The following is a 24,615-nucleotide window of genomic DNA, read 5'->3' as shown; positions in this document are numbered from 1 at the left end:
TCTCCACATTTTGGATTATCAAGACAATCAAGATAAAATGCCAAGACGTGAAGTAATTCCAGGTGTTACACATCCAAAAGCATTTCAATAAATAAAGTCTAATGAACACATCTCTTGTCGATTTAATGGTCAGTCCAACTTTGTATCACAAAGAAGATTTTTTCTTCATCAAAGACAAAACTTTCAATTTAAATGGAAGTTTGTTACTTCATTACCCATTTCTCAAAAACAAATCTATATTATGGTACAAGTACAGTTTATTTCTGTCGTTTTGTATCATATTTACAGGTAACTTTCACATGATTCCATGTTTATAATCATCTTTACAAATAACAATTTTACAACACAATCAGCTATAACTTAGGTATAGTTTGACAGCACCCTCAATATTCAAGGGGTTAATATCACTGTCATTATATCCACATGGATATTATGAGAATGATAGTAACCCCTAGAATATTGAGTATGCTTTGGTAATTACAATGACTCATCATGATTCTAATTAACAATAAATGATTAATTCATGATTATTTAATAATGAAGATGACCTACTGGAGATCAAATGTGCATTTCAGATTTTGATGACATTGTCAATTTTCCATCATCAGTTTTTATCTCTTGCCAACAAAAGTGTATGAGTGATGATCTAAATGATGAAAACTCCCGGAAACTCACAATATTTTTTTCTGAAATAATGAGTCATACTATGTGTAACATAATCAACTGATAAATGGATGATGATGATGATGATGATGATGATATGATGATGATGATGATGATGATGACGACGATGATGATGATGATGATGATAAATATAGCCATGGTTACTGTGGAATGAATGCTACAATGGTTCAACAACTGCCATGGATGATAATGACTAAAATGATATGTATGTACAGTAAAAAGTGAAGCACAAATTATCTACAGTATAAACAGATCATTGTAAAGTTAAAGTGAAGAATTTAACCTCCACTAATGCCTTAACAAATAACAGACTGTTAATAAAGCAAGGGTTATCTCCCTTCAATACCAGTAACATTACTAGTAACTAATGGGGAAGGTATTGATCTTGCTATTCCGTATTTGCACATTACAGATTTACCTCCCTTGCAGGTAGGTATCTATTATGACTTCATTATTTTGCGAGCAAAACTTCATATATGCTGCAAAAACATGATGTAGCAACCAATACAAAAAGGCAGATAACTCTATAATCTGCAAATACAAAATAAAAGTTTTACATCCTAACATATAAATACATAGATCAGACTCAGCTCAGTTTCTTCACGTTCAACAGGAGATTCTAATTTGTTAACTGCAGAAATTTCCTAAACTTAAAATTCCCCACAAGAAACTATTATAGAAGTTTAGAAAATATCTCCAGTTAAGAAACGTTCCTTAAATTAAGTAATGCTTTCCTATGAGGGTAAGGTAAGGAATTTACTTTAATCTAAGGAATGTTCCTGAAACTTGGGCTTAGATGCATTTCATATACACAGGGGTTTGACAAGAATTTCTACCACACTTTCTATATATATGTACTTATAGTGTAGTGACTACATATGCCTACATGATCCTGCCAAACCCCTGTGTTTGTACCCAAAGTACCAGACACGGCTGACTGATTTTTTTATGACTAATTAAAGCATGCACCAGATGTATTGTAAATAAACATCCTAAGTGTTGTATTACCGACAACAGGTGGTTGTAATTATAGTGTATTAACAGTCTCCTTACAATCAATAACAATAGAATCAATAAACGTAATTAACAAACACAGCGTATTTACTGTTATATCTTACTGTACAACATAGCACAAATCGACGTACGTAGATATATACCAGGTATATACATTTAGAAATATATGTCCTCTTCATAATCTACATACACAGATATACGTATTGTGAAATGTCTTCTTTCTATTTTATAAAATAGAGTTGCATTCATTGATTTTTTATAAATTATCTTGACCTTGAAAAAATCTTATATTTGTTAATATGACATAAAGAAGATCTTAAAATTCTAAAACCTGAAATCATCAATGAAAATTCTTGTTTTCCTCTATTTATTTGCTGTTGTTAACTAAATAATTTTTTTAGCTATCAGTGATTTCCTTTTAAATCATGTTAAAAATTTGTATCTTGCATGATCAAGTAAACCTGACAATGAAATAGTATTTCATGATCCAATCAATGCCTTTCCATAGTAACAAAAACATTAACTTCCTGTGCATCCCTGTAACTTGATAATGAACTGCCCAAGTCCTACAATTAGAAGAGTTCATGTCTGTATTCAGGGGTGAATAAGTAATATTTATTTAATATTGAGACAATTTATTATTGATTACACCACATAATCCTTATAAATAACAAAACATGCAAAAATTCATAAGTCACTATTTTCAAATAATTTCACTATAAATACCATGCATAACAATCAAATGGTTCAACATGATCATTATACTTTGTTCTAAATGATAACTTAATTCAGGATGCCTGCAGCCAATTTACTGGTATTTTAGGTGTTGTAAGACCCCTAGTAGTCTATTTACTGGTACTTTGTGGTCATATGACCTCTCCAAGCTAGTCACTGGTACAGCAGAGGCCATAGTATCTCTACTGGTATTTTGGGAGCTGTAGTCTATTTGCTGGCATTTTGGGGCTGTTAGACCCCTGTAGTCTATTCACTGGCATTTTGGGGCAGTAAGACCCCTGTAGTCTATTTACTGGTATTTTGTGGCTCTTAAGTCCCCTAGTAGTCTATTCACTGGTACTGTGGTGGCTGTGGATAGTTGTTATATTGTTGCCCCGGGGCCTGGCCTGGTCCTACAGAAATCTGTCGCTGGAGCTGAGCCACGAGGGCGGCTTGGTTTGAGGGCATCTGTTGGTTAGGCATGGACATCATCCTACGCTGCTGCATCTGAAGCTGCTGTTGTTGGTGCTGTGACTGGTGGGGACCCATCCTCTGGATGTACGAGCCACCCTGAAATACAGAGAAAACATTACAAACTAAGCTTATACACCTCATAACTACTATAAACATATTGTGTTTTTGTGCATAAAGTACACACTCATGTAAAATGTGCAGGGTAAGCTTTTTCAGTTTGATTTTGTGATTTTATTTTTTACAAAAAAGTAAATTTTTTAATCTTTATCCAAAAAGATTTTGCATTGTCTTCAAAACTGTTTGACAATGAAATTGAATTATTTTATTATCTACCATACCTTATACTAACCTACTGATCATAAAATCAACTAACTAGGTTTTATTACATGTGTAAATAAATGACAAAAAGTTAGCACTATATGCACAAAAATATGATATTCTTTTCTTCTGTGTAAGCAGGTACACATATTGGTTGTGATGTCATTTGGTTGCTAGGTAACATATCTTTACAATAACTCATCCACCTTCCATATTCAGAAACTTACAATGTAACTTTCAACACCCGCAAACTCAATTATTACATCATGAGGGAATATATTTTGTTTGTTAGCTTTCGTTTTACATGCAATTGACAGCAGTGGTCATTTTGGTCAACACAGGATAGGAAAAACAGAGTTCCAGAGGAAAACCACCATACTCAATGACTAACAAATGCCCTCTGGTAAAACCTCAATCTTACAACCTGGAGTTTGAGGGCTAACTCATTCACCCCTGAAATTTCAAAGTAAACTGATCCAACCTTGAATCTGAAGAGTCCAATCGTGTCTTCAGGGGTGAATGAGCTAAAACGTTTCACTACCATTTCATTTTTATAGATCAGAAATACATTGACAAATGTTCTCTTAGCCACTGCTTTGTTGTTTCAGGGTATACCCTTATTTGAATTTAACAACTTTAACAGGAAAATGAACACCCGATATATATACTTCTTACATCAGACACAATAAAAATACTTATTTCTATGGTAATTACAGTATAGTTAATCCATCCCATAACGAAATTGCTCATTTTACATGCAAAAAAAACACCATGAAATTTTACAGTTTTCAGGAGATTGGAAATCGAAAAAAAATTCTCACTGCAAAAATGTTCCAAACAAGGCACAGTAAACAATATTACTCCAAATCTAAAACGTACACATCTTTTTCCAGTACTGATTATAGAGAACACATTACAGTCAATGTATATTTCAGCACTGCCTAAAGTAACATTGATTATCTATCTCCAACTCTCATGTCTAAGACAACACTTTTTACACCTGGCCGTTGAAGGTGAGTGTTCACATCATACTAGTCATCAATACATCAACGTACAAGAAATATTCACCTTTGTGTAACAAGTATCCTTAATTAAACTGATTTCAGAGATTTAATGATTGCAGTATAAGGAAATTTTAGAGCATGTCACATACGCAAAACTAAACAAAAGGCTTATTAGGCCTAAAACTAGAAATAGTTAATCATGCATTGTCTCATCAACATTTGGTATCCTTAATGTGTCTACAGTATGTGTTATGGACCATAGTCTAATTAAACTAGGATTTATTGTAACTTTTTGAAGTCAAACAACAAACAAAATGCAAATTAAGACACATAGTACATTTTTTGCTTAACAGAATCTGATATTTTAATTTTCAATTTAATTTGTAGTTTGAATTTTTTGGTAACTACAACATAGCTAGAAATGTTTATTTACCAATAGGTATTCACACAAACAAACACACACACATCTTATTGGTTCATTTAACAAACAGTTTTAAAACACAAAACCAGAAAACTCACTGCAATCATCCCATATAAGATGAACAATCACAAATCATTTCACATGTCTGATCCAATAGTTTTTAGTAAGAACAAACTTCAAAATTGACACTTGAAGAAAACCTAGGTGACATTTTACTTTACATTGTATAAAGCATTAAACGATAGTGAGATTGTTTTTATATTAAGAAGATTTATGCTCTTTTAAACAAGAGGCCCAAAGGGCCTTAACGGTCATCTGACTACCTTGGCAATAGTAAATCTAATTTCATATGGTGTCATTTGTCAGGACCATGTCAGGATCATTTTCAATTTCTTTCAACAAATTTTATTTCAAACAATAGGCCAAAGGGCCTTAACATGTAGGAAATTAATTAGATATAGTGTCATGGTAGCCATCTTCGATTTGGGATCAACCAGAGATGTAACAACACTTTGTCGGGACCATGTCAGGATCATTTCATGCAAGTTTCAGCCAAATCGCACTGGTAGAACTTCAGAAGAAGTTCAAAATGTGTTTTCAAGATGGCGGCTGTGGCGGCCATCTTGAATTTCGGATCGACCCGAAAAGTTACAACACTTTGTCGGGACCATGTCAGGATCATTTCATGCCAGTTTCAGCCTAATCGCACCTGTAGAACTTGAGAAGAAGTTCAAAATGTATTTTCAAGATGGCGGCTGTGGCGGCCATCTTGGATTTCGGATCGACCCGAAAAATAACAACACTTTGTCGGGACCATGTCAGGATCATTTCATGCAAGTTTCAGCCAAATCGCACTGGTAGAACTTGAGAAGAAGTTCAAAATGTGTTTTCAAGATGGCGGCTGTGGCGGCCATCTTGGATTTCGGATCGACCCGAAAAGTAACAACACTTTGTCGGGACCATGTCAGGATCATTTCATGCCAGTTTCAGCCTAATTGCACCTGTAGAACTTGAGAAGAAGTTCAAAATGTATTTTCAAGATGGCGGCTGTGGCGGCCATCTTGGATTTCGGATCGACCCGAAAAATAACAACACTTTGTCGGGACCATGTCAGGATCATTTCATGCAAGTTTCAGCCTAATCGCACTGGTAGAACTTGAGAAGAAGTTCAAAATGTGTTTTCAAGATGGCGGCTTTGGCGGCCATCTTGGATTTCGGATCGACCCGAAAAATAACAACACTTTGTCGGGACCATGTCAGGATCATTTCATGCAAGTTTCAGCCTAATCGCACCGGTAGAACTTGAGAAGAAGTTCAAAATGTGTTTTCAAGATGGCGGCTTTGGCGGCCATCTTGGATTTCCGATCGACCCGAAAAGTAACAACACTTTGTCGGGACCATGTCAGGATCATTTCATGCAAGTTTCAGCCAAATCGCACTGGTAGAACTTGAGAAGAAGTTCAAAATGTGTTTTCAAGATGGCGGCTGTGGCGGCCATCTTGGATTTCCGATCGACCCGAAAAGTAACAACACTTTGTCGGGACCATGTCAGGATCATTTCATGCCAGTTTCAGGCTTATTGCACCTGTAAAACTTGAGAAGAAGTTCAAAATGTATTTTCAAGATGGCGGCTGTGGCGGCCATCTCGGATTTCAGATCGACCCGAAAAATAACAACACTTTGTCGGGACCATGTCAGGATCATTTCATGCAAGTTTCAGCCAAATCGCACTGGTAGAACTTGAGAAGAAGTTCAAAATGTGTTTTCAAGATGGCAGCTTTGGCGGCCATCTTGGATTTCGGATCGACCCGAAAAATAACAACACTTTGTCGGGACCATGTCAGGATCATTTCATGCAAGTTTCAGCCAAATCGCACTTGTAGAACTTGAGAAGAAGTTCAAAATGTGTTTTCAAGATGGCGGCTGTGGCGGCCATCTTGGATTTCCGATCGACCCGAAAAGTAACAACACTTTGTCGGGACCATGTCAGGATCATTTCATGCCAGTTTCAGCCTAATTGCACCTGTAGAACTTGAGAAGAAGTTCAAAATGTATTTTCAAGATGGCGGCTGTGGCGGCCATCTTGGATTTCGGATCGACCCGAAAAATAACAACACTTTGTCGGGACCATGTCAAGATCATTTCATGCAAGTTTCAGCCTTATCGCACCGGTAGAACTTGAGAAGAAGTTCAAAATGTGTTTTCAAGATGGCGGCTTTGGCGGCCATCTTGGATTTCGGATCGACCCGAAAAATAACAACACTTTGTCGGGACCATGTCAGGATCATTTCATGCAAGTTTCAGCCAAATCGCACCGGTAGAACTTGAGAAGAAGTTCAAAATGTGAAAAGTTAACGCACGGCGCACGGCGGACGGCACACGGCGGACGGCGGACGACGACGGACGAAACATGACGACTATAGGTCATCCTGACCCTTCGGGTCAGATGAAGAAGATTTATGCTCCTAAAAAGTTTTATCATTTGTTTGTAAAAAATAACAATATCAGACATCAGGAAAACCACCTGCCCCACTAACCCATTTGATAGCAGGTGAAAAACGAGGTAAAATCTGTTATGAACCTTTGTTGAGGGCAACATGGTAGAAAATAAATGACCATGAGCATAGACCAACATCAATATCTTACATTCTATCAGGGTGGTATAACACCATATTGACCTAATCCAGGGCCTTTTAATCTTTATGGAATAAAAAATGTCAATATAATTATTTGATATGGCTGATAACATTAAGAAAAATGATGGCCTTAAACACTACCCTGATTACCTCTCTTTTTTGGTAAACAAGTGCAATATCGACTCAGCATTTATGAAAATAGAAACCAAGTCAATATGCTTAATATTGACCTCCACATAACCATGTATTAGGCAGAACCCAGTAGTTAAAAAGTTAAAAATCACAAAAAATTGTGAGCAGCAAATATGACAATCTATGTACATGTGTACATGTGTACATGTAGTATAAAGACAAGTGAACATTTTAGTTGGGACCAACTGTCTTCAAATTTAACAGGGCCAGCCTTACACAAGTCAGAATTTACAAGGTCTATTCCAAGTTAAGACGCTTGACTGTGTGTATAACCATTAAAAAGAAGTTACCATACTAGTACTACACTCAGACTTACAAGTTTTTTTCCCATAAACTCATTCACCTCTGAAGTCACCTTTAGACTTTTCTAAATCAAAGACTAGACCGGTCCATTATGAAATTTCAGGGAGGAATGAGTTAATCCATTGCAAACACTTCTTTTTCATACCACTCTTTTATTTAACAAGTTATTTTTGGCTACATAGATAAAATTGAAGCTGATTATCAGCAACTCCGCAAAATTGTTATTACAAACCAAAGACTCAGCCATAAGCCATACAATAAACCACTACACCACAAAGGAAAATCAAAGAGCAATCAAGAATTACATTTTGGGATACAATGGCTTGAAATGAAGAACTATGAATGGTGTGTGCCCTTTTCAACTTATTTCACAACACTTAGTTTTAAAAATAAGACTTGATGAATTTGGGTGCCAAAAGGGACCAAACTATACATGTCTTTGGATTGTTCAACATTTAAAGTCAATTCAACAGCTTTGGTAATTGTAAGATGGGTCACATTTTGGTGGTTGGGATGCAAGCCGGAGTTCCTGGAGAAAATCATCACCACATGATGGAGGAAAAGGACACCTTAACACCCTAGCTATCAACTTCACACTAAGGGTTTATTTCAGGTTGGTAGGCTGATGCTTAACTTCCTTAACTTAACAGCTAAGGTCATCCAAGGACAGTCACCCCTGTATACAATGACTGTACCACTGGGTATGTTTTGGGATATCTGTTCTGTGACAATCAATTTATACGCATATCGTATAATGTAGCAGAACTGACTGATCAGAACACCATATTAAATAAAGTGGCTATATAAAGGGTAGCTGCTCTTAGTCATGACATACAAGTAGCCATAGGGGCCTTAACGGTCACCTGAGTTATAATACAGAATGTCACAAAGATGTTTTACACTTTTTTATTAAACTTTACCCCCTCCCTATGGGAAAAAGTGAGACTCCAGGGCATGAAATAAATAATTTTATCCCTTTTGGTCCTTCCCACAACCATTTCGTCTCGGGTCTTCAAAAATCTTTTTACAATGAGCACATCTTAACATCTCTTCACATATGTGAGAGAACCTCTTGATTAGTCAACATTTGCGATAGATATCCCATGAGTTTTATGGGGCTGACTTGCCATGGCAATGCACATGATGTATAGTATTCCAGCGTGGTGGGGTGGGGAGTGGGGTTGTGAAGTTAGAGTACACCCACACAGCAGCCACTTACCTTGGGTTCCTCAGTCGAGGAGGAGGAGGAGGAGGAGGCAGGAGGGTGAAAGAAGGTCATTTTGTCATTTCCGGACTGCTGCTATTATATAGAGAACCATAGCATTGCCTGTAGGCATTACAAGTCTACATCCTTACACACAATTCTCCGAAATCGGGGGGACAATTGGGATTCAAAGATTTTTTTCCACCCTTTTTCTCTACCCTCTACCTCCCCCAACCCCTAGCTCTTATACTTTTCCTTTCATTTATTTTTTTCATTAGTTTATTTAAATATACTACCTTTTTTTACCCTCCCTTACTCCCTGCTCTTATTTTTTTTTTTTCATTATCTTTTTTAAACATACTACCTTACCGGTAAGTATCTATTTTTCAACAAACTAGGGACACATCTCTATACATAAATAAGGGGCACTACAACATTTTTGTACAAGGGAACATACTCCAAAATCATTTTGATAAAGAAATACTACTCAAAATATACATACGGTATACAAAACAGAAACAATAATCTATTTAAACCTACCCCAAAACTAAAACAGAAATAAAGGGAAATTATCATAATTTTTTTTCGATTGGGGTAATGTATATATAGCCAGTTATCTTTATGTGGATATTTAACAATTTTGCTGAATTGTTAATGTCGCAAATTTTGATCAGTGAAATACTTCACAATTAATAAAGCACATGATTGCAATTTTTATGTTTTGATGCAAATTTTTGTGATAAAATCTGATTTCTCAACTTTTTAAAATTACAAATTCATGAATTTTTAACACACAAAAAATGACCAGCTATATACGATGTCAGTACAAGAACTGAGACGGCTACAACATGCCACTACAGTATTGAGACATTTTTTGGGACTGGCGATATTTACCTGGTGCTGTGAGGGCCCTGACGAGGCCATCTGGTTATACCCCCCCATACCAGACGTCATACCACTCATCGTACTGCTAGGGTTCTGCATTGAACTGTTGCCCATTCCATGTTGTAGTCTAGATAACAAGAGATTTCAAGAATTATAATCTACAAAGCGACATTTATTTTACATCATTGGAGAGCCATGGTGGATTGCTTTACACTTCTAGCACAGTGCGATCAATTGTGGGTCCCTGACGTTGATTTGACCTTTGCAATTTCAAACCTTTGTCAAAACTTTATCTTTCAATTTAAAGCAGACAAATAATTTATTATATTGAATATGCTCTGATTTTCCATTATTCTTATTAGCTTATACACATGTCACATAGAGGGCGATATTGACTATTGATATTGACATATGGACTCGGTGTTTCAATTTTTAGAAACACTTAAGTCAACCTTCCTATTGTGACATCACTCCTGAGTCAATATTGCTATTATGACGTCAATATCCCAAAGTTGAGTTCGTCAGAAAGATAAAATTAAGCTATCATACATGCATTTCTTTAATATTAAGCATGAAGCCAACTTTTTAAAAACAATTATGATATTTAAATATAAATTCAGGACCTTTGACTCGGTCCATATGGTGTGTATTGCCTAAATTTACTACAGGGTACCTGGAAGTTGTGTTGAAGTGTGACTGTCCAACCGGGGCTGCTTGTGGTCCCTGTGGGGCCATGTAGTTTGGTTGGTTCGCCATACCAGGCATCATGCCCGATGTCTGTGAGCCCTGATAGGACTGATTGTAGCCCGGCTGAGACATCATCCCTGCCCCTGGGGGACCTTGCTCCATCACGTTTCCCGAGGGCTGTGGCTGCATACCATATGATGTCCCGAAGTTGGAGGACATTCCCACTGGAACAAAATGAAACCAAGAAATGCAATTAGTATAATCCATGTATCATACTGGTGAGAAAATTATACTCAATTTTGCATTGAACCCATTGCTATCAAATAATACTGTAAGCACTGAAATTAAGTTGTGAATAGTCTCAAAGTCAAACATTTCCCTGACCCTGTTTAATTAGTTTAATAGTATTTTGTTGGTCCCATCTAAAGCTTGCAATATAAATTTAAGTTGTAAATCGCTATCGAGTAATCAGATAACTCATAGTGTTATCATGGTCCTGTTACAGTAGGTTACTTCAAGCTTGAGTTAATCTAGCATTGAATTGCATTCAGCTGGCAATTATGGTATGATGAATGTCAACTGAACTACAGCAAATTTAATGCATTATGTACAATTTGCCATTGTCCAGTTGGCATTCATTCTACCATAATTGCCAACTGAATGCAGTTTAATGATTATATACACCTTTGATGACATCCAGACAATTTTTACATCTATAATAAACAAACAATTCATTGCCTTCAATGGAGCAGCCATTGCAACAGCCATCTTCTGTGTGATCGCTGACATAACAATTATGATGTCACAATGATAATGACGCCAAAATAAGCGGATGGCAATACCAGGGATTCGAGATCCTAAAATGACATTAGTAAAGTACAATTTACCTTTGATTTGTCCCACCATTCGGTGATGATGACGTCACCATTTGATGAGATTTTTGTAACATCATAGTCACCAGAAGGTAGGACTAATTAACGGTGTGCTTTACACATGTCATTTTGGGATCTCCAAACTCCTCTATTCAAGCACTGAACAACACCAACTGCATTTGCTAATGTTACATACTTGATTCCCAGTGAAAATGTAAATATAGCTGCAGACATTTATTGCAGCAGTCACTTACTCTGGGGTTGATTCATGCCCTGCATGCCCCCAGGCTGCATCTGGTTAGGAAACATTCCCTGGCCTTCGGGCATCCCTCGCTGGTGGTTCTGGAATGTCTGACGTAGCTGTTGTCGTACCTGACGATGCATCATCTGTTTGCTCATCATATGGATGTGTTGCATGTTCTGTGTGTAGTTTGAGGTGTTAGGGTTATTACGGCCTCGTATCAATGTCTGTAGCGCTTGTTTTGGTCCATACTGAGATGGTTGTGTGAAACGTGGACCTGCGAAACAAACAACAGTTACCTTGAGTTGTTCAAAATACCGTATAGACGGATATTTTCGCTAAAATTGGATTTCTCGTTTTTAGACCAAATCTCGAAAATTTTGGTCCACGAAATAACCGGCTATATGGTAGCTTTACTTTATTTTTTGAAACAGAACTGTGTGTACATTGAACTTTCTGATACAGAACTGTTTGAACGTTGAACCAAATCCAAAAAAAATGTCTGTAAATGTTTCCTATTGATGTAAGTGATGTTCATATCGATTTGCGGAGGTAAACCTTCGTACATTTACTTGAATCGTGATATTGCGAAAATAAATTGTACATGAAAGACAATTGGTTTTCGGTAACTTGTACTCAAATAAAATTACCATATTCAACCCATTAAGCACTCCCATCTGTACAAGCGTTCCTACCCCTTTTTAAGGCCTCATTTTCAAAGACCTCAAATTATTAAAAGGCAGACTGAAAATATGAAAACCAATCCTAGTTTCTTTTATATATTTCTCTTGCAAATTGATTAATGGTTAGTTTTGTGTAATCTATTTATGAAAGACTTCTCAAATTCTGTTCTTTTTAGAGTCCCTTTACTTTTTTTTTTCAATTTTTAAAGCACCTTGCAATTTGAATGCTTATTGGGTCGAATCTGGTAGTTGTAAGCAGTGAGTACTTACCAGGTGGGATCTGTTGTGCTGGGTAGAAGGAGGTATTCTGGGGCTGTGGGTGGTTGTAACTCCAGCTAGGATGGGGAGTGGAGTACATGGTGTTATCTGGATAATTCATCCGTTGTACAGGTGTTGGCTGTGTGGAATAATTACATATACCACATCAAGTTCACATTCCTATTTCAATAACAAATATCATTGAATTCCGTCTTTGCACATTACAGAGTTAGCTCCCTTGCGGTTAGGTGTCGACTGTTATGTAATTATTTTGTGAGCGCAATTCACATTTTTTTCTCTAAAGGTATGACGTTTCACTCACAAACACTATCAATACCTACCCAAAAGGGCAGATAACTCTGTAATATGCAAATACACTATAAGTCAAACAAGAAGCAAGAAAATGTGATTTGATACTTGTGATTTATTCCATTGCTATTACATCCTAAAAATAAATCCCAAAAAAAATGTTTTATATCAAATATTTAATAGTAATACTCTTATTTTCATCAGTAATTTTTGTACTAAAGGTTTTACTATAATACAGCAGTTGATGAAATCTGGTACTGCAAACCATCTTATTTTCGAAGCTCCTTAATTTCACATTTCATGCTAATGACATTAACTTCACAGCAATTTAATTTTGTGATTTACAGGTTTAATGCTTTAAGGAACTATTAGTTTGATGTTTTTCGCGGCGAATTATCATAGCGAATACTAATCACCCACAAAATATGCAAAAATAAATTGCACACAAAAATTAGTTATTAGTTACAGTATTATAGTGTGTACAACAACAGGTTCTGTAGGAAACAAAAACTACTTACAGTGAATGTGCTACTACTTCCACCAATTGGTCTCGGGTTTCTTCGTTTACTCGTCTTTTTCCGTATAGGTTTATCCTGATGCGTTTCTGCTTGTTCTTTGACATTTTCCTCCTCAAAAGAAAGCACCTTACTACAGATATTTTATTTCAAGTAACGCTCCATACAAATATTCTACAGATGTTTTATTCACAAACATGTCTACAACAGAATTGTCCTATTATAATAAATTATATACATATAAAATTGATAGCTAGTGTCATTTTATGATGGCCTCCCATGTATACCAGTGTTGCATGTGTGTGAAGCGTATTCATGTTTTCAGGGGTCTTTGCAAATAGTAAAATGCCTGCCCTTATCATGGTGCCACAAGAAATAACAAAATTGTGGTAGAAAGGTCATGGTTTATATTAGTAATAGTTTAGAATTATTTTTTTTTTTTACATTTACAGGGAGATAATTCATCATTTTTCAATTAATGATAAAAATTCACAGTATTTTTTTGGTCTCCAAATATCTTCTTTAGCCAAAAAAAGCTTGTACAAAATGATATCTATATACAGGGGCCAAGTTGGCGGACTGTTTCTACATATCACCTCAACTGGCAGGTCAACAAATTCTTGCCAAGTACACATTTTCTCCATTGCATGTGTCGCATGATCTGTAGTATTACCTTCTTCTTCCTCCTAAACCTCGAAAATTCCAAAATGACCCTGGCTCCTAACACGACATAACCTCACCACAAACATATCATGTGATCTGAACAGATCTGCACATACTCATCCACATGAATCATTATTTAACAGTGCTTACAACTTTCTCCGGGGGTGGTTCCAGATCCTCCGGGGGTAAGACCGGCGGATCAAGGTAGTGGCTTAGTGGCTGGCGGAGGGAGTTGGTGTGGAACAGCAACATCCTGTAAATAGAAAATGGTCATAAAAAACAGGTGTTCTTTATACAGAGGTGGTCAATAAGGCAGGTTTAGCTGTATATATAGACCACACAAGACACATGGGAAAAGTGGTCTTAATGCGCATGCCAAATTGGCCTAAATGGCCATTTGGGACCATAAGATAGTGTTCGTAATAAGCAGATGGTCTTTATATAGAAATGGTTGCTGAGGCAGGTATTACTGTACTTGTTTGTAAAGCAACATAAATGTACATACATGATCCTTATGAACAGATTGTGGATGCTTAAGCCATCTGAACACAGGTCTTTTGATAAAGGTATCTACCCTTTAATCAAAATCTAATAACTTCTACTTATATAATTCATCAAATAAATCAGGTTATGGTAAGAACCCATTACCAATACTAGGGTAGGATCAGTTTAACTGAAATACACTAAGGGGACATGGTCGACCAAGTGGTAAGCCGGAATACGTTGTTCTAACATTTTATCATTAGCTCCCAACCTCTGGAATGCAAGTTCAGAACCTTCTTTAGGGGCAGTAGCCAGGTACTGACCACAGCTTACTGATATGTTATCTTTTCAGGTTCTACTTGCTTTCTACTTTAAACTTACACATCTTTTAACGCTGTTATTAGGCCATGATACGAAATAAACCAAGGAAAACCCTATGCATACAAACCTGTGTTGTTCCTCATACTTGAGTGGTTTCCTCTCGAGTTTGACAGCACAGAAGTACGGCCAGGAGAGAGGCGGAGGGTTTTTATATCCCTCTATCACTTCCCATGGACTGATCTTCTCTTTCTTAGACACTTGTAAACCCTACAACACAGTAAAAGAGGTTCAGTTATGTAGTTATTCACCCTGGGTCAAATACCTTTATAAAACAACATTGACTCCACTGACTTTAAAACAAATTAGTTAAAAGAAGATCATAATGCACAGCAATTTTTTTGAAGTTTTGCAATACTGTAAACAAACTTTTTTGTGCGATTTTCTTTTATAAACTTTGCGATCCAAGTAAATTCGCAAAAATTTATCTCGACAAATTACATAATATCAATAAAATAAAATATTTATGGATAGGAATTTCCATTCACAACCGAGAAATTTAAACAAGAGATCCCAGAGGGATCTTGGCGCCCACCAAAGATTGATCTATGTCTGACAAATGAAAGAGGGATCTTTTCTCTGCTTTTCAAACTTACACTTCTTTTTTCTGCTTTTCAAACTTTAAACTATCAAAATCCAAGATGGTGGTCGCAAAATGCAATAGGCAGAACTAGGGTCCTAGGGGAACCTACATATGAAATTTGAGAACAATCCCTTCAATACTTTCTGAGAAATAGTGGTAACAAACTTTAACTATCAAAATCCAAGATGGCTGCTGGTCGGCCATCTTGTTGACCGATCAGTCCCAAAATATAATATGCAGAACTAGGGCCATAGAGGAACCTACATATGAAATTTGAGAACAATCCCTTCAATACTTTTTGAGAAATAGCGGTAACAAACTTTATCTATCAAAATCCAAGATGGCCACCGGTCGGCCATCTTGTTGACCGATCAGTCCCAAAATGCAATATGCACAACTGGGGTCCTAGGGGAACCTACATATGAAATTTGAGAAAGATCCCTTCAGTGCTTTCTGAGAAATAGCGGTAACAAACTTTAACTATCAAAATCCAAGATGGCTACCTGGCGGCCATCTTGTTGACCGATCAGTCCCAAAATGCAATATGCACAACTGGGGTCCTAGGGGAACCTACATATGAAATTTGAGAAAGATCCCTTCAGTGCTTTCTGAGAAATAGCCGTAACAAACTTTAACTATCAAAATCCAAGATGGCGGCTGGTCGGCCATCTTGTTGACCGATCAGTCCCAAAATGCAATATGCACTACTAGGATCCTAGGGGAACCTACATATGAAATTTGAGAACAATCCCTTCAGTACTTTCTGAGAATTAGCCGTAACAAACTTTAACTATCAAAATCCAAGATGGCGGTTGGTCGGCCATCTTGTTGACCGATCAGTCCCAAAATGCAATATGCACATCTAGGGTCCTAGGGGAACCTACATATGAAATTTGAGAAAGATCCCTTCAGTACTTTCTGAGAAATAGCGGTAACAATCTTTATCTATCAAAATCCAAGATGGCCACCGGTCGGCCATCTTGTTGACCGATCAGTCCCAAAATGCAATATGCACAACTGGGGTCCTAGGGGAACCTACATATGAAATTTGAGAAAGATCCCTTCAGTGCTTTCTGAGAAATAGCGGTAACAAACTTTAACTATCAAAATCCAAGATGGCTACCTGGCGGCCATCTTGTTGACCGATCAGTCCCAAAATGCAATATGCACAACTGGGGTCCTAGGGGAACCTACATATGAAATTTGAGAAAGATCCCTTCAGTGCTTTCTGAGAAATAGCCGTAACAAACTTTAACTATCAAAATCCAAGATGGCGGCTGGTCGGCCATCTTGTTGACCGATCAGTCCCAAAATGCAATATGCACTACTAGGGTCCTAGGGGAACCTACATATGAAATTTGAGAACAATCCCTTCAGTACTTTCTGAGAATTAGCCGTAACAAACTTTAACTATCAAAATCCAAGATGGCGGTTGGTCGGCCATCTTGTTGACCGATCAGTCCCAAAATGCAATATGCACATCTAGGGTCCTAGGGGAACCTACATATGAAATTTGAGAAAGATCCCTTCAGTACTTTCTGAGAAATAGCGGTAACAATCTTTATCTATCAAAATCCAAGATGGCCACCGGTCGGCCATCTTGTTGACCGATCAGTCCCAAAATGCAATATGCACAACTGGGGTCCTAGGGGAACCTACATATGAAATTTGAGAAAGATCCCTTCAGTGCTTTCTGAGAAATAGCCGTAACAAACTTTAACTATCAAAATCCAAGATGGCGGCTGGTCGGCCATCTTGTTGACCGATCAGTCCCAAAATGCAATATGCACTACTAGGATCCTAGGGGAACCTACATATGAAATTTGAGAACAATCCCTTCAGTACTTTCTGAGAATTAGCCGTAACAAACTTTAACTATCAAAATCCAAGATGGCGGTTGGTCGGCCATCTTGTTGACCGATCAGTCCCAAAATGCAATATGCACATCTAGGGTCCTAGGGGAATCTACATATGAAATTTGAGAACAATCCCTTCAGTACTTTCTGAGAATTAGCCGTAACAATCTTTATCTATCAAAATCCAAGATGGCCACCGGTCGGCCATCTTGTTGACCGATCAGTCCCAAAATGCAATATGCACAACTAGGGTCCTAGGGGAACCTACATATGAAATTTGAGAAAGATCCCTTCAGTACTTTCTGAGAATTAGCCGTAACAAACTTTAACTATCAAAATCCAAGATGGCGGCTGGTCGGCCATCTTGTTGACCGATCAGTCCCAAAATGCAATCTGCACAACTAGGGTCCTAGGGGAACCTACATATGAAATTTGAGAAAGATCCCTTCAGTACTTTCTGAGAAATAGCGGTAACAAACTTTAACTATCAAAATCCAAGATGGCTGCCTGGCGGCCATCTTGTTGACCGATCAGTCCCAAAATACAATATGCACAACTAGGGTCCTAGGGGAACCTACATATGAAATTTGAGAAAGATCCCTTCAGTACTTTTAGAGAAATAGCGGTAACAAGAATTGTTAACGGACGGACGGAAGGACGGACGGACCACGGACGAAAGGCGATTTGAATAGCCCACCATCTGATGATGGTGGGCTAAAAATTAAATGTTAATATATATATCAATATAAACAATATGATTTTGAAATTCGCAGAGTAAATCGCACGCGAAAGATAGTTGGATTATAGTATTGTTTATTCGTAAAGCTGCTCACCTCCTTTTTGCCGAGTCCATTGTATTTATTGCCCTTGCTGTCCATCTGGGTCCCGTGGGGTTCACAAGTAATCACCTCGTACCATCTCTTAGGCAGAGGCATCAGCTGCCGAATTTTATCCATAGAGTCAGAGTTCTTATCTCCAATCTCACGCTGAAACAAGAACATTTCAAAGTCAATTATTGTATTCAAACCAATACTTACAGTACTGTATTTGACCCAATAAGTACCCAGGGCGTTTAAAAAATTGAAAAAAATGAAAAGGTGTTTTATAAGACAAAATTATGGCAAACCTATACAGCTTTGGTCTTTATTTATGCCCAGGTTATTGAAATTGAGGCCTAAAAAGGAGGAGGGGCGATTATTGGGTCAAATACAGTACTTCAGTAAGAAACGCAAGAAAAGGGGACATGCAAGTGTGTTCCTTTGTGTACAAAATGCACCCTACAAAGAAATATTCCTAAAAGAAACTTGGGCTATAGTTTCATATACACATATACACTAAAATAAAATCCTCTTCCTATTCAAACTGTGGCAGGTTTTAGTAGTAAATAATTAATTAACCCAACTAGCCAAACACTACTCTCGCCAAGTTTCAAAACAAAAGAATCTTACCCTAAGTTTCTTGATGAGATTGAGATAGGTGCGTTTGTTTTCTTCCTTCTCTGGTCCTTCCGTTATCAATGTTCCGTAGATGAGGACGGTCAACATGTCCAGAATGATTGTGAAGAGCTCACTGTATGTAGACAACGGGAGTTTGTAACAAATGGTAGTTCACATATGTTACAATACAGTATCACCTGTATCTATATCAACAGCATTTTAGATATATCATTATACAATCATGCTAGATTTAGAGTTCACTATTTGTTTGTCAACAGGTTTCATATTCAAAGACTTCGAAAACTAATGCGTTTTCAAAATCATAACATCTCGGTTAAGACGTAAAAACAAACTTATCAGAAAGCTCAAAACCACAAGCAAACTATTCATCAACATTTTATCTGTTATATAGTACTCTCTGCAATATGAACATAATAATTAAATGTGATTTAGTTTATTAGATACATGTACTATTCCGTCCTTGCATATTACAGAGTTATCTGCCCTTGCGGGTAGGTATTGATTGCGACGACATGTTTGTGAGCATAACATCATACTTTTGAGAGAAAAAAAACGTAAATTTCTCTCACAAACAATAACATCACAATGGATACCTACCTGCAAGGGAGGTAACTCTGTAATATGCGAAGATGAAATAACCTCTAAATTTGAATTTGTTACCATGGTAACTTACTTGTTTGACTGAGCGTCCACAATACCATTGGTGACGAGCTGTAGCAGTAGAATGCCCCAGTCCGTTGTGTTAGTTGTATTCCTCTGTATCGTGTCAAACATTCCTCCGACCTGTTCAAAATGTTATAACATGTAATGGCTTTTAAGAAAATATTTAGTATCCTTGGGAGTAATTTAATGTATTTAATAGTCTAACATTTAAAATTCAGTGCTCTATGTGTGTCTATAGTTAGAATTTCATCTTACAAAATTTCAAAAAACTAATAAAATCAGTATTTTATCTTGGAATCGGCCCCATCTAAGATTGTATGCTCCATTAACTTAAACTACTATGACCTCATATAAATCATACCAGTGAAAGACGCAGCTGAAGGGCCTCGTGAATCGTCTGTCGCACCTTAAACTCATCTGGGGTTTTGTCCTACAAAAGGAAAAACATGGTGATACGGATTTATGAAAAGAATCATTGCAGCTGCAGTCGGGAATATTTTTGTTTTTGAAAATAAACATGACTCATAGTCCAGTTTATAAAAACTTTAACAATTAAAGGAAGAATTTTACTGTCTTTAAAACTTATGCAAAGGTACAAGCCAATAATTGTAAGAATTAGACTCTACTATTATATGAATTTGGTAATATTAGGAGATTAGAATATTGTACTAATTAGAGTTTGAATTTTGAATCCAGAAGTGTTGTGGTAATCCATTGGATTTTGAGATGAAATACAATGTACCGTTGATTAGTCCCACCTTCCTGGTATTGTGACATAATATCTGACAAGAATTTTTGTAACGTCTCAATCAGCAGTCGGTGGGACTAATTGATTGCAAATTGTACTTAACCCATATTGTATTGCTACTGCTATGGGGGGTGGAGGCGCAACGTCCTGGGTTATGGAAAATGTAGAAATTCTTGATGGAACAGGTCGTGGATCCAAAAGAATACAGAGGCCTCACTTATAATCCAGGTAAATATGTAAAAGAGCGAGTCCAACACGGTAGTTCCTTCCAGTAAGCTGATTTTTTAATCAGATAGTTGTTGACATGTTTTGACTCACAGGGAGCCTTCCTCAGAACAACAATCAATCAATTGTGACGTCATGGATACACGCAAAAAATTAGCTTAATGGAAGGAACTACCGTGTTGGACTTCCATATTGTATTGGTATCTCAAAACCCCTGTATTCCAATCTTATTTCAATAGACAAACACTTGGTTTCCTTTACTTACCAGGGCCTCTTTACAGTTGTTGATAAACTTCTCCAGCTGGTTGAGTAGGGAGCAGAGTAAGCCCTCTCTCTGTTCATCCTGTCCCTTTAGACAGGTCAGCACAAGGGACAGGAAGGGCTGGTGACCCAGCAGGGACTTACTGTAACAGCCACAACCCAAATATTTCTTAATGACACAGTCCACTTACATGTCAAAGGTCATGATCACAACCCAGATATTGCTAAATGAATGACAATCTATGTACATGTACAAAGTATTTACCATTTTTGTTTGTAAATCACCAGCATCTTTCAAGCATTAGAATAATTCTTCTTCATATTTTTGCATTGGCAAGATTGATTATCAAATCATGGCAGGCATTGCAACAACATCAACATAGTAAGCATTTTAGTACTGTCATATATTCAACCTTGAAATTAACTGCTCCAACTTTTGATTGACTGAACTATTTTGATATTTGTATAAGTTAACACCATGCAGTATTCCCACCACCAGCCAAGAGAGTGTGTCCTACCTCCGCAGATTCCTCTCCTTATCAAACTTCCCTTTGGACAGGAAGTTATTACCAGTCTCAAGAACCTGAGCTGCCAGCTTCAGGACTCGTCCCTGGACGCCCTGGAGCTTGGAAATGAGGGGCCCTACCATCCAAACTCCATCTGACTCAGACCTGAATGTAACAGGTAGATTAGACTTGAAAGCTACTTTTGATTTCTTGTAAATATTTATGATTTCTACACACACATTTCTTTTGATAGAAGATCAAAAGCTATCTTCTTAACAAATTAATATCATCAATATTTCAAGCACATTCCTTAAGAAGTTAATATCTTCATTATTTCAAGTTCTTTCCTTAAGAAGTTAAAATCTTCATTATTTCAAGCTCTTTAATTAATATATTTAACATTGCATCTAAGAAGAAATCCTGATTAACTTAATCATTTTCTTGAAGAATGAGCTGTATATTTCAAAATATGATTTTTTAAAGCAGGAAACAACAGAAGACAAGTCAAAATGTCTCATTGGATTGCATCACAGTTACGAATGTTAAAATGTTTTCAATCCTGCTGTTTTATATACAGACCTATGGGCCTGCTGTGACTGTGAGTCTGTATCGTTCATTCCTCGGTTACTCTCTGTCTGCTGGTGAAACAAGTCTATGGACCCGCGGGCCACATTCTCCAGGATGTAGTTGGTGTCCTGGAAATAAAATATAACTACATCTGTTATCACTTACTCTTTATGGGTTACAACTTTTGGAATAAGACTAATCAATACTTAAACAAAACATTGTTAGCTTCACAATGACATTAACATTATTGGAATTTGATATTTATACAGCAGTCACAGCAAACTAGCTTTATATGTTACAATACTATGGGCGAAGTTAATTAATCAAGTCAAATTAATATATATGCAGTTTAAACTTAAAAAATTTGCTTGATAAATGTGTTAAATTCAAAGAATTTGGTTGGTCTTGATCGATTCACCGGAATACTCTGAAAGTTCAATATTTTAATATTATGACTATTAAGTATGAGCTGACATAAGTTTATTGTTCAGTCAAACCTGTCATATGTGACCTTTGAAAGGAAATATGGTCACATATATTAAGTGGTCTCTTAGAACAGGATAATTTATAAACACAGGAAGAGTGTATTCAAGGAGAAATATTTCATGTCCACATGTGACCAGGTGTTTGTTTTATACAGGTGTGTTCCTAAGGTCTGACAGTAATTCAATCCTCAGGGGTCAAACACAAAACAAATCAGGGCCCAGTTTCACCAACATTCCTTAACTTTAAGGAATTCCTTCACTTAAAATTCACTATAGGAAAGCATAACAGAAGTTTACAGAGAAAACCTTAATTTAAGTAGCCTTCCTTAAATTATGTAATGCTTTTCTATGGAAAATTTATAAGTTAAGTCTTATTCCTTAAATTTAAGGAATGTTCGTGACACTTGGGCGATGGGTTAAGTTTGGGATTTATTTTTAGATTCTGATGTACCAACTTACAGACTGTGTGGTGGCCTGTTTCAGCATCAGTTGCAGCTCGAGGAGGGACACTCGCAGGCCCCACTGGTTCAGAGTCTGGAGGATACGCTGTATCACCTGTTTATTGTCTGGCTCACTACCCTCGACTTGGTTAGGTATCCCGTGGGGGTAGCAGATCATCTGTAACAACTGCTGGGCCTGTACAGGGGAGGAAAATACAACAGCTTAAATCTAGATATCATACAGGGGAGGGGGGACATTATCATCTGTAACAGCTGCTAGGTCTGTACAGGGGAGAGAAATAGAACAGCTTAGTCTAGATAACATACAGGGGAGGTAGGTAGCAGATCATAATTAACAGCTACTGGGCATATACAGGGGAGGTAAATAGAACAGGTGAAACTCACATATTATACAGGGGAGGTAGCCGATCTTATGTAACAGCCGTTGAATCTATCATTCAGTCAGTTCTCTCTATTTACTTTTTTTATTTTAAAATATGAATGAGCATTAAAGCATAATTTCCAAGAAATCATTTCGACATGCCTATCATAGTAATTTTATTTCTAATGTCTGTCTGTATCTGTAGAACTCTATCCTTACCTGTTTGTTACTGAGCATAGGATCAAGCAGAAGATCAGAACTGAGAACTGACTCTGGATTCTTTAGGAATTTTTCCTGGACCCAGTCCTGGGCACACATCTCCTTCAGGGCATGCTTAGCAAACTCGCTGAGTCCAGCACTTTCTATCCCTCCTTTGGACTGAGATGTTCTACAGTAGCAACAAAAACATACTGATAAAACCTCGTATATCAGACAAACTGCCATACACACATACATGTAGTTGATTGTGATGTATTTCTTCCCTCGTACTAACAATGGTTCCAATTGTTACCAATTTACACCAAAATATAATCCATTTCAAGTCCATACCAAAAAAATCTATCATCGTCTAAGCTATTCAGTCGAGTTATGACCTTACCCAAACATCATGTTATCGTCGTCCAGACTATTCAGCAGTGTACTGAAGATATCTCCGCCCTTCTCCTCCTTCTTGTTCGAGGCACTTGACTTGGTCTTAACCTCATCTATTGTTTGATCACCTGGCGTAAAAAAAAAAAAAAATCTTATCAACTTCTGTCAAAGTCAAATATTTCAGAGCTTAATTTGCGTGGGTTTTTAGGGTTTAGAATTTTTTTTTGGCGTCTTTAATACACCAAATCAGGGAACAGGAAGAAATTGAGATACAGTAAAACATGACCATAATTTTCATTTCTCAACACTTCTATAAGATGTATGTAATATGTGCATAACAAACTATGCTTATAACGAAGTGAATTGTTGGTTCCCAGAGGTTCGTTATAACCATGTTTTACTGTATTTTTTTAAGGGTAAAACTATTTGACTTAAGGTTTTTTCCAAAACGTCCGAGCCTACTTTCTGTACAAACTTTCACACCCGATTGATACCTACTTAACATCAACATAGCCTTGAGTACTGCCAACACTGGCCCCACAGTTATACTGTCATGGGCCGCGGCCAGGAGGTGTCTGTCACACGAAGCCTTGATATTAGAAGGAGCTCGGTTATACATCGCCTGGTTCTTCCAACTCAGCGGTCCCTCAGACGTCTTAAACAGCTTCAGGAGGATATGACAGGTCAGTCTCGCCCCTGGCTCAGCGTCCTGGTCTCCCGAGGCTGTAGTTTACAGAAATTTTAGGAGACAAAATTAGTTTCTGCATCACAGGAATTAAACATATATTTACAGTGTTTTAGACATTTTGAAACTAAAGTGAAAATATTAATTAATCCAGTATCCCACAACATTCAGACCTGGACATCTTAACCATTTCGTCCTAAGCCAAGCCAACTTGGCAAAGGCACCAGT

The 24,615-nt window shown here is 37.2% G+C and overlaps 1 protein-coding gene across 4 annotated transcripts in view; it reads right to left on the bottom strand.

Moving 5' to 3' along the window:
- Positions 1–239: 239 nt before the first annotated feature.
- LOC138308238 (mediator of RNA polymerase II transcription subunit 12-like protein) overlaps positions 240–24,615 on the bottom strand; it is a 39,185-nt gene continuing 14,809 nt past the window's right edge. Inside the window, exons 23-42 of one of the 4 annotated variants that reach the window (XM_069249223.1) lie at positions 24,201–24,425; positions 23,710–23,830; positions 23,331–23,499; positions 22,749–22,925; positions 21,817–21,932; positions 21,250–21,402; positions 20,736–20,874; positions 19,859–19,927; positions 19,508–19,617; positions 18,826–18,946; positions 18,211–18,363; positions 15,009–15,148; positions 14,228–14,330; positions 13,418–13,528; positions 12,603–12,729; positions 11,663–11,926; positions 10,523–10,760; positions 9,859–9,976; positions 8,980–9,060; positions 240–2,982 (exon numbers count right to left, since the gene is read on the bottom strand). In XM_069249223.1, coding sequence (XP_069105324.1) covers positions 2,764–2,982; positions 8,980–9,060; positions 9,859–9,976; positions 10,523–10,760; positions 11,663–11,926; positions 12,603–12,729; positions 13,418–13,528; positions 14,228–14,330; positions 15,009–15,148; positions 18,211–18,363; positions 18,826–18,946; positions 19,508–19,617; positions 19,859–19,927; positions 20,736–20,874; positions 21,250–21,402; positions 21,817–21,932; positions 22,749–22,925; positions 23,331–23,499; positions 23,710–23,830; positions 24,201–24,425 — 2,954 coding nt within the window. In that variant the 3' untranslated portion in view covers positions 240–2,763. The remainder of the gene's footprint in view (positions 2,983–8,979; positions 9,061–9,858; positions 9,977–10,522; positions 10,761–11,662; positions 11,927–12,602; positions 12,730–13,417; positions 13,529–14,227; positions 14,331–15,008; positions 15,149–18,210; positions 18,364–18,825; positions 18,947–19,507; positions 19,618–19,858; positions 19,928–20,735; positions 20,875–21,249; positions 21,403–21,816; positions 21,933–22,748; positions 22,926–23,330; positions 23,500–23,709; positions 23,831–24,200; positions 24,426–24,615) is intronic. The other 3 variants (XM_069249225.1, XM_069249224.1, XM_069249226.1) reach the window with 3 other exon arrangements.

Source organism: Argopecten irradians, chromosome 14 (assembly GCF_041381155.1).
Source record: "Argopecten irradians isolate NY chromosome 14, Ai_NY, whole genome shotgun sequence".
NCBI classification, from domain to species: Eukaryota; Metazoa; Mollusca; class Bivalvia; order Pectinida; family Pectinidae; genus Argopecten; species Argopecten irradians.
This window is presented reverse-complemented; position numbering and strand designations above follow the sequence as displayed.